At 41.3% G+C, this 14,400-nt stretch overlaps 1 protein-coding gene across 1 annotated transcript in view; it reads left to right on the top strand.

Moving 5' to 3' along the window:
- Positions 1 to 6,730: 6,730 nt before the first annotated feature.
- LOC122808568 (ATPase family AAA domain-containing protein 2-like) overlaps positions 6,731 to 14,400 on the top strand; it is a 57,824-nt gene continuing 50,154 nt past the window's right edge. The window contains exons 1-2 of the mRNA XM_044079524.1: positions 6,731 to 6,841; positions 10,062 to 10,256. Coding sequence (XP_043935459.1) covers positions 6,731 to 6,841; positions 10,062 to 10,256 — 306 coding nt within the window. The remainder of the gene's footprint in view (positions 6,842 to 10,061; positions 10,257 to 14,400) is intronic.

Raw genomic sequence — 14,400 nt, 5'->3', positions numbered from 1 at the left:
CTGGCCTTATTAGATTTGGTTCCCCTTCCTCTGGCCTTAATGTCTATATCCACCCGAGATACTGGATCCAACTGCAGACCTCCTCTCTCACCTGACAGAGATGATGCATCCAGCTTTAATAGGCCTCAAACTGACCGCATGGTTTATCCAATTCCATTGATTGCTAGACAGCCCAGGTTCTCCTCCCTGGTCTGCCGTATCTTGTTATTTTCTCAAAAAGCATATACTAGAATGACTTACAAAATTAAATGGAAGAGATTTGTATTCTGGGCTCTTAGCAGGGATCTGAATGCCCTTTCAGTGCCTGTACCATCTATTCCTGAATTTTTTTAGCTTTAATTTTCATTGAGGGTGCTAGTCTTTAAACTACTAAGGTCCAGTTGGCTGCCATTTCTAACTTCCACCTGAGCTAAAATAACTCTACCTTAGCTTCCTCTGTATTATGTAAAGCCTTTCTCAAAGGAGCATTTTAACTTCTGTTAAAGGATCCTACTCCTGCTTGGGATTTAACTTGTGCTTCAGCCCTTATCCCAAACTCCATTTGAGCCATTAGCCAGGGCAGATCTAAAATTTTTGTCCTGGAAAACCATTTTTCTGGTTGCTATCACATCAGCTAGATGAGTATCTGACCTCTATGCCCCATCTTTTAAACCTCTTTACCTGGTTTTCCACAAAGGCAGGGTGTCCTGGTGGACCACCCTGTCTTTTTTGCCTAAGGTAGCTTATGAGTTCAACATATATCAGGTCATTAATTTCACAGTTTTCTTTCCAAACTTTTCAAATAAGGGAAAATATATACTCCCTTTATTGGTTGTGCACAGACAACTTTATTTTTATCTCCACAGAACCAAGGGCTTCAAGAAAGCTGACCAATTGTTTGTTTCCTTTTCTCCTAATGCACTGGAAAAAAAAGTTTTCAAAGTTATACTGGCCAGATAGTTAACTGATTGTATCTCCTTTGTCTATAGTAAAAAAGGAATCTGATGTTGTCAGTCTTCACTTAATCCTTGACTGTGGGTTCAATTCCATATCTCAAAACTGACTCGGCCATTATTCCAGTTTGTGCCCTCCAAAAACTCTTGAGCTTAACTGCACCCATAATGCTTCTGTCAAGATTACCTCAGATCTCATTTGCCACTTTAAGTGCCAGATGCATTCCTCTCCTGTCAGCTCTCGAGCTAGCAATTTATTATGACTGTAAGTGTTATCTCATTTTTCAATTTTTTTTCTAAAAAGTTGTTTCTCTAAGACCTTATTCTTTACCCAGCTCCTCTACTCTTAACTTTGTGGTGTGTTTTTTCTTTTGGTTTATCATCATTGGCAGCCCTCCTTCTCCTTTCTTACCATTACATTAATCTTCCATATCATCTTTGGTTCTTCTTTTCCTCTATCCTTTTACCACTACTGTAACTTTTTTGTACCATTGTTGGTACGTTTTTTCCCATAAAAAAAATAAATAAAATGTTCTCTTCTCTGTGTGTGTATGTATGAGTGTGCCTTTGTTGACATGGCTAAAAAGACTAAAGGGACTTTTGGCTTCAAGAGATGCCAGAACTATGACTGTAAAGTGCCAAATTCTAATAGATGTGACTTATGTGTTTACTGCTTGGGCTCAGGATACCTTCGAGAAGACTGTGCCATCTGTCATGGCTTTAGCCACCAGGCCACCATAGAGAGGAAATACAAGATACTTCTGAAAGGCCTGATAAAATCTAGCTTTGATGAGGCCATATCTGTGACTTCCAAGACTGATGTTAGCTGCCCTTCTTCCTCCTCTTCCTTCAGGCATGAGGGTTCTAAGAAGAGGAGCCACTCAGTTCCAACACTCTCGTTGAAACTGTCTGTTAAAAAATCTGCGCCTTTCCTAGTTTCCATAGTTTCGGTGGGACTGGAGGGAAAGCATTTGTCATCATCAGTGCCAATCTCTGCACTGACAATTTCGGAACCCAATACTTTCTCAACTCAGACCTTTTCATTTTTCTCCAGTCCACCAATCTCAGAACCGAATGAGTTTTCTTTCAAGGATTTGCCACAAACAAAGTATTCCCCCAAAATGTACCCCTTTGTAGACTGACCACCAAGCCTATTTTTGGCTAGACATCAGTTCCCATCAGTCTATCTGGTCCATTCTACCAAGGGCCTCATGGAGTTTCATGTTCTGAGGCTAGTGGACCAGTTCCTGGAGGCGAGGGGATTAGCCACATCCTTGGTTCCTAGCACTTCTGGCTCTAGAACATTACATGTCTCTCACCTAATTCTTGTTCCTCCTCTGACTCCAATTGAGTATTCGGCATTCCCAGTTCCAACAGTCCTGTACCCTGAACTCTTTGGTTCTGTCAGTACCGGTGACTCTCGGGGTTGGAGTTTTGTTGTTGGTGCTGGGGAGAGTGGTTCAACACCAATCTTATCTTAGTCATCCATGCTTCTTGGAGCTTCATTACACATAATTTTGACTCTGTTTTCAGGCTCAGGGGCAGCTACCTCTGTGCAGGATGGGACTACAGTTTCAAAGGAGTCTATTTCAATTCTGGGCTCCCATTCCTCTACAGGGGGGCCTGCTTTCAATGCCATAGAGAGGGCCTTGTCCACTACAGTCTCACAGTTGATTCCTGTCTTGTTGGAACAACATCCTGGTCCTTCCCCTCACCCAAAGCTACCACTGGCCTCTGACCTCAGACAGTGGGCACAGAAACCTCAGGATTCAACCATGCTGGTTATGTCCTCTTCAGACACCTCCCCATCCAGTCTCACTGAGGAGGTGCCCTGAAAGAGAAAGTGCAAGAGGAAGCACTTGGACTCCCCTGAAAAGTCTTACACAGAAGATACTGACTTTGATGAAGGGGAAGGTTCCCCAAGGTCACCCCAGAAGATGTCTCATTCAGTGACATTCTAAAGATCCTTAAACAGATGGATGGATGGACTTCCCAACAACTTTCCTCAGAGGAGTCAGTATACCTAGAGGCTTTCATTGCTCAACCATCTACTGCTTGGATCTCTCCACCTGCTGGCAATCTGATTAAACTGATTGCCCAGCTGGCTTGGAAGATTCCTGATTCCATCAAACCAATCCCCAAGAGACCAGACCATATACTGTCAGCTCCTGTGAATCAAAAGCATTGGGCTGAAAGGGTGCCAATGGATGTCATGGTGATTGCAGCAGCCACCAAAAAGGAACTTGCTGATGAAAGTCCTACTATCCATCCTCCTAATAAGGAGTCCAGGATGATGGATAAATTCAGGAAGCTCATACATGCTTCATCGACCTTCGCTCTTAAGTCCTTGAACGTTATGGCACATTTCACCAGGCTTCAAAGAGACCTGATAAAGGAGTTATCAGACACTCTAACAAGAACTGTAGCTGAAGGGGTTCAGGCTAAACTAGCTTCCCAGCTGGCAACCTTTGATTCAATATGTAATTTTTCTATGAGGCTCACTGTGCATGCAGCTGAAGGTATGACTAGGGCAGCGGGTTCTGGCGTAGCTATGAGGAGACATGCCTGGCTGTGCTTATGCAAGTTTGTGGAGCCATTTAAGTCTTCTTTCATCAATGCTTGCTTTAACGGAACATCCCTTTTTGGCCCCAAAGTTAAAGCGACCCTTGCCAGATGTAAGAAAGATGGAAAGACACTTTCTGCCTTGTGCATATGTTTTTCCACTCCACTACTCTATGAACCAGAGAAGTGGAAGGCTGTGGTTTAAAATGTCCCAGTGGCCTTTTCAGGACTCAAGTGGTAATGACTCCCCCTGGGCAGGGGGGGGTAGTTATAATGGAAGACGCCATGCTTGAGGCAGAGGTGGCCTGCAAAAGAGCTCCTGAATGGAGGCCCAATTGTTGTCTTCTGTAGGCAGCCCGGGGATGACTTTCCCTGCACCTACCTGCCTGGCTAACCATAACAATGGACAACTGGAGACAGAGGATCATAACCAGAGGTTACAATATTCCCTTTTAGAAACAGCCCAAACTACCAAAGAGAATCCCAGACATTCCACCCAGTCACAGGGATGCGGCAGTTCTAGAAGTGCAAAAACTACTCAACAAAAGAGCCATCCAAACAGTCCTACCAGACCACATAGGATCTGGGGTTTACTCAAGATTCTTTTTAGTGCCAAAGAAAACAGGGGACTGGAGACCAGTTTTGGATTTCAGTGTCTTGAACAAGTCAGTTCAACAAACCAAATTCCAGATGGTCATGGTTCAGTCTATTCTCCCGTTCTTAGGATAAGATGGTTGGATGAGCTCAACACATCTTCAGGATGTGTATTATCACATAAAAATAGACAAACACTCCAGACGATTTCTGCACTTCTGACTGGGAGCTAGTCATTATCAGTTCAGAGTCATGCTCTTTGGTCTCACCACAGCCCCCAGGGTGTTCACCAAATGCATGGCAATGGTAGCAGCTCACGTCAGACTGCAAGGATTCTGGGTATTTCCATACCTAGATGACTGGCTCATTACCACAACCACCAGTCATCTACTGCTGCAAGCAAGGAACTATGTCCTTCAAACTTGGTCTTCACTGGGGATCACTGTAAACTATGAAAAATCCCATCTAGAGCCAACACAGCATTTAGAGTTCATAGGAGTGGTGTTGGACACAAGCACCTGTATCAAGTCTGTATCCAAAGAAAGACTTCAAAGAATAAAGGCATTTGTCAGCCAAATTATTCACAGCAGAACAGTGACTGCAAGACTGGTATTACAAATTCTAGGATCTATGGCCGCCATCATCACTTTAGTTCCCTTTGTGATGTTTCACATGCAAATACTACAATGGTTCTTGGTGTCACAATGGTCATTACTGACACAACCAATGTGCATCAAGTTTGGATCACCAATTTATGCAAAAAAGACATGAGCTGGTGACTGCACTCCAATAATATTCTATCGGGCCATCCCTTTGACCATCCTTAACCCCAAGCCATAGTGACCATGGAAGCATCCTAGACAGGGTGGGGGGAGGGCATTATCTGGGAAAGACAGTCCAAGGCACTTGGTCCCATTTAGAGGCCAATTTGTACATCAATGTTCTAGAGATGAGGGTGTTGCTTCTAGCATTGCAAGCATTTCAAGAGACCCTCTTCTCTGGAATGATTGTCATCCAAACAGACAACATGTCAGTGGTTTGCTACATTAACAAACAAGGGGAACCAGATCTTACCCTCTTTGTTGAGAAGCTCTCAGAGTTTGGCAATGGGCAATTTTAGCCGACTGCTTTCTAGTAGCAATGCATATTCCAGGGAGCTCCAACGTGATTGCGGACAAATTGAGTAGGAGCATCCTGATGCCTCATGAGTGGTCTCTCAAATCTTTAGTGGCAGAAAGGATATTCCATCAATGGGCCAACCCTCCTGTGATCTCTTTGGATCCCCTCTGAATAAGTGCAGCAGCTACTTTTCCCTGATCCCCTCTGGGGGAGTGACTCAGAGATGGTCTCCTTCACAACTGGCCCCCGGTCTACTGTATGCCTTTCCCCCAATTCCTCTCATTTCCCAGTTTCTGAAGAAAGCCAATGGGTCAAAGAACAAGATAATTCTCATTGCTCCATTCTGGCCTCGGCAGATATGGTTTCCCTTTCTATGGCCTCAATTCAGAAACCTTGGACGCTGGACCCGGCTCTAGACCTATTCTCCCATCCAGAGAGACTCAATCACCTGAATATTTAAAATCTCAAGCTCACTGCATGGTTTCTCCAGTTCCAGTGATTGCCAGGCATACCAGTCTTACTATCCCAGTTCAATGAATTGTTCTAGGCTCCCACAAACCTTTGACTGGATGGTTATGCAACAGCAAGTGGCAAATATTTTCAAAATGGGCTACAGACAGCAGTCTTGACCCATATTCTGCACCATTTCATAAGATCTTAGAATTCTTAGCATAGCTTTTTGATGCGGGAGCATCCTCCTCAATTATGGGGGTTCATCTAGCTGCAATTTCAAATTTTCATAATGGTCTAAATGATACAACTCTAATGTCACATGAACTTTGTAAAGCCTTTCTAAAAGGAACCTTATTGCTGAGACCACCATACAAGGATCCGTCTACTCCTTGGGACTTGAATCTGGTGCTACAGTCTCTAATTAATCCCGCATTTGAACCATCAGCAAATTGTGATTTGAAGTGTTTATCCTGGAAAACCTAATTCTTGGTTGCTATTACTTCTGCTAGAAGAATATCTGTGTCACAGGCCTTATCTTGCCTCTGCCTCCTAGACCTCACTCCACAAGTTCTATGGTGGTCTCTTCAGCTTTTTGGTGAAAGGCTTCCTTAGATAACATTTGCACATCTGCAGCTTGGACTAATGTTCATACTTTTATTGCACATTATAAATTGGACTTGGTTTCCAGGAACAGAGCTGCCTTTGACTCTGCAGTACTCTGACATATCCTTCCATGAGGGCCTCCCAACATTCAAGTAACTGGGAACTCTGTTCTATCAGTTGAGGAATGACTGAAAAGGACAAAATCAGATAAAAAAGTTTTGTACTCACCATAACATTCCATCTGTGGTGTCCATTTTCATTCTTTCTCAACTTTCTGCCCACGTGCCTCCATCTCTTTGCTTCTGGAAAGGCCTAAGAGTTTTTACAGGAAGCTTTCTTCCTTGTTTGAGCAGCACCTTCCTTTTTCCTTTCTGTCTTTGTTAACTTCTTTAACATGTATTCCCTTTATATCTGGGGCCAGCAAACTCAATTGGAGGTATATTAGGTTGGCAGGGCATTATGGGTAAATGGAGGAGCTTGAGAGTTTTGGATCCCAAGATTTGGTAGAAGTGGCCAAGTTGGATCCAAACAAATCAGTTGTGAAGAATGAAACTGGGAAACACAGATGGAACATTATGGTGAGTACATAAATTTTTATATCCTTGAATCCAGATCTCTTCTTCTTCCTCCCTAGCCCAAAGCAGTCAGTCACCACAAATGCTTTGGACTTTGCATGAGGAACAGTTTCAGGAGGGATAAAAGTGCAGGGGGTGTGGAACACCAAGGCAGATGCAAGCAGATAAATATCAAGGAGATGCTTGCCCTGATCATTGTGCTCAATTCTTTGAACCAGGTTTGGTTCTCAGGACCTCTTTAAGTAGTTATAGACAATAGCACAATCATGTGATACATCAACAAGCAAGGGGAGAAACTGGTTGTACCCCCTTTGTAGACTAGCCATGCTAGCTCGGGATAAAGTTTCACAGCACAATTTCACTCTACAGGCATTCTTCATTCCACTATAGCAAAACTGTATGGCAGACAAACTGAGCAGGACCTGGGAAAACCCTCATGAATGGAAACTAGATCAGGAGGTTCTCTAAGGTTTGATCCATCTGTGGGAAGTTACTCAAGTAGACCTCTGCTTCCTCTTTGAACATTCAACTGGCAAGATTCTGTTCCAGGACTCCATGCAAGAAGGCCTGGAAGACAGATGCCTTTTTTCTTTCTTTGGACAGGAATGTTCCTATATGCCTTTCTACCCTTTCCATTAATATCCAAAGTACTTCTGAAGATTCATATGGAATCTAATAAGATCATTGTAGTGACTCCCTTCTTGCCCAGGCAACTGTGGTTCTCCCTTCTTTTGAAAATGACCAGGGGCAATTACAAGCTTCCCTGCAGACTGCATCTACTCACCCAAGAACAGGGGTGTTTGATAAACCCAGATATAAATCTTCTTCAACTGACTGCCTGGACTATTGGGTCTTAATTCCTTTTAGGTACGCATTTACTGAGGATGTGCAGCAGGTAATAATGGAGACGAGAAAGACTGCTACCAGAAAATCATATATAAGCAAATGGAAAAGGTTTTCTAGTTGGTGCAACAACATAATTAGCACCTATTCAGTGCTAGCTGTTCCCTGGTTTTACAATATTTGTGTGTTACTATCCTATGGCCTTTCTTATTTCTGTCAGGTTTAATGTATTGGCCATTTCTGCCCATGGATCCTGTCTTTCAAGGCAATGTCTTATCAAAATGTTCTTGAAAAGGGTTTTGTATAAGAAGCCTCCAAGAAAACCAGTTACCCCTCCTTGGGATCTTAATTTTGTTTTAGAGATGCTAACACTTGCACCATCTGAACCAACTAATTTGGCCAACTTGAGGCTCTTAACATGGAAAACAGTTTTATTAACTGCTCTGACCTCTGCAAGAAGGGTATCAGAGTTGTAAGTTCTTATGGTGAGTCAACCCTATCACATTTTCCATAGGGACAGGGTTTCTTTGAGAACTAATCATTCTTTTATGTCTAAAGTGGTATCCAGTTTTACTTTAAGCCAAACTATCCAAACTGTATTATTTCCTAAACCTAAAAATGAGAGAGAAAGGATATTTCATACATTGGATCTCTAGAAACAACTGAGGTACTATCTTAACAGAACTAAATCTTTCAGATTTTCTGGTTATTTGTTTATTTCTTGTGATGGTAAGAAGAAGGGGCCATCTGTGTCAAAACAAACTGTTTACAAATGTTTGTCTAAGGTTATTACCTTTTGTTATACTCACCATAACAAATCTATTTCAGGCAGGGTCAAGGCCCACTCTACCAGGGCCTTGGCTTTATCTATGGCTTTTTGGAAAGGGTTGGATTCTAGCAGTATTCTAGAAACTGCTGCTTTGTCATTTGTACATACTTTTACAAAGCACTATAAGCTTGATTCATTCTCTAGGTCCAGATCAAGGTTTTCTGGGACCATTCCCCAGGGGCTTCTGGAGTCTTCTCTTTCCACCTCCCACATGTAGTTAGCTATGATAATATACCTATATAAATAAGGCTACTGCAGCAGTAATCAGTATGATGAACTTACCATAACACCAGATGTTTGAATGAACACTGCTGAAGTTGCTGCTCCCTCCTACTATCCCCCTTGTTTTTGGTGTGTTTCTTTATGCCAAGGTGTCAACATTTGTGTTTTGCTTTTCCTAGTATTGTCCTTTCAGGGCTCAACCTTCTTCTCTCTGATGGCAGGAAAGCTCTGAAGGAGATTGCATCCAAACCTGTCTTTTAGTCATACTCAAACTATTTTATAGTCCTGGCATGTGGAAGGTGTCTTGAACCTTTGGAATCTGTCTTTCTGTTATATCCTTGGCAGAATATAACCCCATGTAGCTAAGGCTACTGCAGTAGTGATCATTCAAGCTACTACTGTTATTGTAAGTTCAACTTATACAGCTATACTTTATTTTTCTGCTTGTTACAGTACTGCACAACTGCTGCTGTGTGAAAAAGTAATCAGAGGATATAGTGATTCTTCCTTTACTGTATTATCAGTAAACTATCATTAATCTGGATGCATTTTAATGTTAGCCTCTACAGTTTGAGCTATTCACTTCAAAATATAATTTTGTTGATGAATTTTGTAATAACTGTCCAGATTATTAACTGTATATAGTATGCTTTGAGCCATTTCTAAGTGAGATAGTCTGATGAATATTTCAGCTTTGTTATGATTAGTATTGGTATTCTGCACATTTGACAAATAGGTTTAAAAGAAGCTGCTAGGTGACCAAGACCATTTATCCAACAAGGTCTAGGAGATTTTTTACATGATCCTTACAATCCCCGGTGGCCAGTCAGTATGGTGCAGTGCCTGGGATACTAGACCCAGGCCCAGCAGGACTGCACTCTTTCACATACAATTGTGATTCCAGATGCAATGCATGCTCATCACTTGGTGGCCATCTGCATCTCATATTACCTGTTTGCAAATGGTGCAGCCTTGGGTCTTACTCCCAAGTGGCATCCTGGCAGCTGGACTTTGGTGACATCTCTACCCCACCTCCCCAGGATGGGAAAGGCAGCCTCAGCTGCTAACACCTATCTTTCTCTCTCTGTCTTTTTATCTCCTACTGACTTCTTCAGCACCTGGGCCACTAAAAAACTCGGGTTGGGACAGAGTCCATGGCAAAACTTCTGTACTGCATAGCCAGCTTCATTTTGAAGTTGCTGCTTTCCTTTCTAGTACTAATGTGAGCAAATTAGTAATGGAGTTATGTAAGGTACTATACTATAGGGGTACATGTATGCATACAATTTGTTTCTACAAATGTTATTTTCCCTTCTGTTCGTTTAACAGTTTTGTTTTGCTTTCAGGATTCTTCAAGGGACAGCACCATACAGGCCAGTATACATTCTGGCAGGAAAACCTTGCTCTGGCAAGACAACTCATCTCATTCCAGCATTGATCAATGCACTAGGAAATTTTCCAGTGTATAAACTTGACATTTTCTCCCCTGAGGCTGCCACCAGACCAGAAGATGAATGCATTCAGGTACCTTCATGCATACATGATTGAGTTCCTTGTTTTTTTATGTCTGAAAATAATCACTTCTACTGATATTGGGCAAAGGTAGTGTTCTTTCTAACCTCCTTATGTTTGCAGTTGTGTCAATGGTAAAACTGGAAGTTGAAGGTAATTGATTTTATGGAGAGGCGATTATATGAAGTGATATTGTGGTGCACTGATTAATGTTGCAGTGCTAAGCTCCATGGTGTGGAATATGATCCTCACTTATAGATGAGTGTCTGTCAGGAGTTTGCATGATGATCTGTGATGGAGTTTTAGAAATATTTACTGGGAGATCCTCACACCCATGGGCGTTTTCACATCTAATTTTCTTCCTTGTCATATATTCTCAGGTGCCTGTTGAGAGTCCTTCTCCCTCCAAAACCTTCCAAGTGTAAGTATAGGCCTTCCTGTATTATGGAGATCCTCTTGGCTACTATCAATCTAACAAAAAGAACATTTTACTTTTTCAAACCCTCCCCTGCTACATATGCAAATGGTGTCCCAGTGGGACAAGAACATCCTTGCACTCTCTCTGTTGTAATGCACCTGCACATGCTATAAGCTTTTCTGGAGGGCTATGTTACTGAATACATCAAACTCAGATGAGTCAGTGGTGTGAGAAGGCAATCCCATACCCACCTCAACAGAAAAAAAGCAGGTCACAGGTTGCTTTTATGTTCTTCCTTCACTTAGTCTGCTATACAGTTATGCCATGCTTGTTTATAAACCTAGAACAAGGGTGGCATGATTGGGTGTCCTTGCATTTGCACCATGAGCTAGCACTAAAATGGACTTTCATGGTCATCTTTTCTGAACAGTATCCATTTGAAATGTCAGTATCCACTAGTATGAATATGGAAACATGAGAATGAATGGCTGAAAAAATAGACTTGCCGAGTCTGAAATGGCCATATATGAGGATATTCCTTTTTTTCTGAGGTATAGCAATCTTGGAGTTGATGCATATATAAGTTCAGGGGGGGGCTTTCCCCCTGTAAAAAAGAAGTTTAAAGGAGAAGAGCAATCTTCAAGATTCACTCCTCCGAGATTTTTGGTCTTTTTTTCCAGCATGCCGGCACTCTGCATTTCAACCTCCAACATTTCAATAGGGAGCTGTTCTGAACCCTGTATAATTAGTTCTCAGTGCAGCATCATTCATTGCATTTATTTCTTCAAGTCAGGAACCTAATACAATTTGCTTCAGTTGACCAAGAGGAAGTTTTTTCTCAGCTCCTTATCATTTATCCCCCACTGCTATGAAGACTCACAATGCAGTTTGTGCAGCTACTCCTTATGTATTTTACCAGTTCAGCTTTTTGCATTCTTTGGTCAATGACAGTTTCCAAAAAGTCTTTAGGCTCTTGGTGCTTGTGGCCACAAGGTGGCCCATTAAGGCACGCACAAATATGTCTTGTGTTTCAAACCTAGCAATGAAGCTAGTGACTACCATCCTTATCAGGAGTGAAGTCACTCAAGCTAGATGACATAAGATCCTTCACAAAACTATAAAGTGAAGAAGCGCAATAAATCAGTGAAGAAACACCATTTGTTATTGTTTTTTCCTCTGAGCACCATTTATTTGTTTTATTAGATTTGTATTTCTTTACCAGCATAGAGCAGTAATCTGCATGGACCTTTTTTGGTCGGAATCCAGGAACGCTGCCTGGTAAAGTGACTTGCCCAGGGAATCAAATCCTTGACCACTGGACCATAGGAAGCAGCTCATTATCAGCTCCTTAATAATCTGTGCTAACTGCCAGACATCGATAATGTTGCCATTTCTCCAGGGAATCATCACACAGAGGTAATTATTTCTCCTGGTAGAAAGATTATCACTCCTTCCCTTAAAAGTTAATGCTTCTGTTATTCATCATCTCCCAAAGTACTGTCATTTGATGCATTAAGGTCTTCTAAGATCTCATTCTCTATCCAAAGAAATGCAAAAGGCCCCAGGGGCAAGTGTTCTTGGTACACAGGCATTCATTATGCATAGTGCAAATATTTGACACTGAACCACTTTCAGTCTTCTTGAAGGGTCTGTGATGTGCTGCTGACTCCCTCTTTTGGCATATCCTTATTAGAGACATGATGGTCACAGGTGTCAGCTTTTCCATGACTGTGTCTTCCACAGATCTGTATCCTAGGTCCTTGGTTTTACTAGGTCTTCTTCTGAGGTCAGTTAATTTTAATAGGAGTTTTGGCCCAGAGGAAAATAATGGGCTTTAGTAATCCAGTGAAAAATAAGGCCAAGGCTACTGATGACCTTGTGTCTCAGAAAAGGACTAAACCACATTGCTTTACAAAAGTGATGTCCTAGGTATCTCTCAGCTAGTCTATTCATCTCAAAGTTTTTGTAGGAGAAGACACTACTTCGGAGAAAGGGACAGACCATCACATTCTGGCTGTCACCATTAATTCAGGGATTCTGGACAGTTCATAATACGTTTACTGGCAGGCAACACAGTAAAGTAAGACTATAAAATGCTGACATACACTCACAAGCGATTTTCATCACTCAGTATATGACTTCATCAGATGCGGAACTGTACAGAATGGTAATACTTGACAAACTTTATTGCAGAAAAAGACTAAGCGCTTTCACTCTGTAGCTCCCAGGGCTTCAACACTTGACAAACTTTATTGCAGAAAAAGACTAAGCGCTTTCACCCTGTAGCTCCCAGGGCTTCATCTGAGTGACAAAAAACACTTGTGAGTGTTTGTCAGTGTTTTATGGTCTTACTTTACTGTGTTGCCTGCTATTAAACGTATTTTGAACTGTCCGGAATCTCCTGGCCTGGGCATTTTCTTTGGATTATTTGTGTGTATTTTACCTTGGAGTACCATTTTTGTGGATTAATTCAGGGATTAACAAAGTGGAGCATGAATGTAGGAAGTCAAATCAGTCATTCATCTTCTTCGTGCTTTTTATAAATACCTTTATTAAGTTATCACTTAAGATGAAGGCACACATATATTAATAAAAAAGAAAACAAACCATACTAAAGTTTTTTTTTCATGCATCATACACAACATATATGTTGTTTTTATTTATGACAACAGTCGTTCACTCTAAGATTACACAAATTGCTCAATTCCTGCCTTTCCTTAAACCTCACTCTTCCTACTGAACATTGTTATTCGTGCATTGTTACCAGAAATTCCATTTATTTTTATGTAATTTGCTTCTTCCATTTTCTAAAGATCTCTCTTCCATTTCTTTTATCACTTTTACAATATTCAATATTTCAATTACATTGCTTTAGATTTTGATTTCCACTTTCTAGTAATTGTTTTTTGTCAGCCAACATAATTAAGCTTAATAAGACCTTACTATATCTAGGCAATTCTGATCCTGTATGCCAGCTTAAAGGAGTCATCATTTCCTTAGTTACCAATATTTGCTCCCCCAATATTTCTGATAGATTATTCTGTAGGGAAGTTTTAAAATCTGTCATCTCTATACACTCCACAAAAAAAAAAAAAAAAAAAATGTTCTGTGTTACCACTCTTTCCTACCCCATCTTCTTCACTCTTGGGAGGAAGGTACCTATCAGACTCTTCCCAAGTGAATTATCAACTGCATTATATTTTGCCAGCAAGAGACAAAATTATTCTCTGGCTAATACTGAGCTCAAAGTCCATTTCAACAAGGGCAGTAGTTACTTCTACACATTCCTCATTCACACTGCCTCAGTGACATATGAGTTTTGTGTCTGCACAAACACACACTGGTGGCTTTCCAAAAATCAGAATCCTCTCATCTGGCTCTCTGTAATAGAAGACTGACTTAGTCCCCCCCATCAGGGGAAGCCAAACCCCTGTCACAAAAAGTCAGTTATTCAGTCTTTTAGTGGCAGCTGTAGGACTCACACAGTTAAATCTCCTCAGCAGCCTGCACTGATGGCCTTCCAGACTCACCTAAGGCTTCTTTGGGAACTTCTCTTCCTCTTTATTATTATTATATACTTTGATTTCCTTCTGTTTTATTTACTATATATGTGTGTATGTTAAAATTGATTTTAATATTCTCGCTATTTAGCACTATTGTTAATTCCTCAGGAATTCTAATCTAGTGTTGACCGTATGCTTAATATTGCCTTTATGCAGTTATGGGGCTTACTGAAGT

Source organism: Protopterus annectens, chromosome 8.part0 (genome assembly GCF_019279795.1).
Source record: "Protopterus annectens isolate FY-2018-M chromosome 8.part0, PAN1.0, whole genome shotgun sequence".
In the NCBI taxonomy this organism is placed as follows: domain Eukaryota; kingdom Metazoa; phylum Chordata; order Ceratodontiformes; family Protopteridae; genus Protopterus; species Protopterus annectens.
Note: the sequence above shows the minus strand (reverse complement) of the source record. Positions and strands in the feature narration are given on the sequence as shown.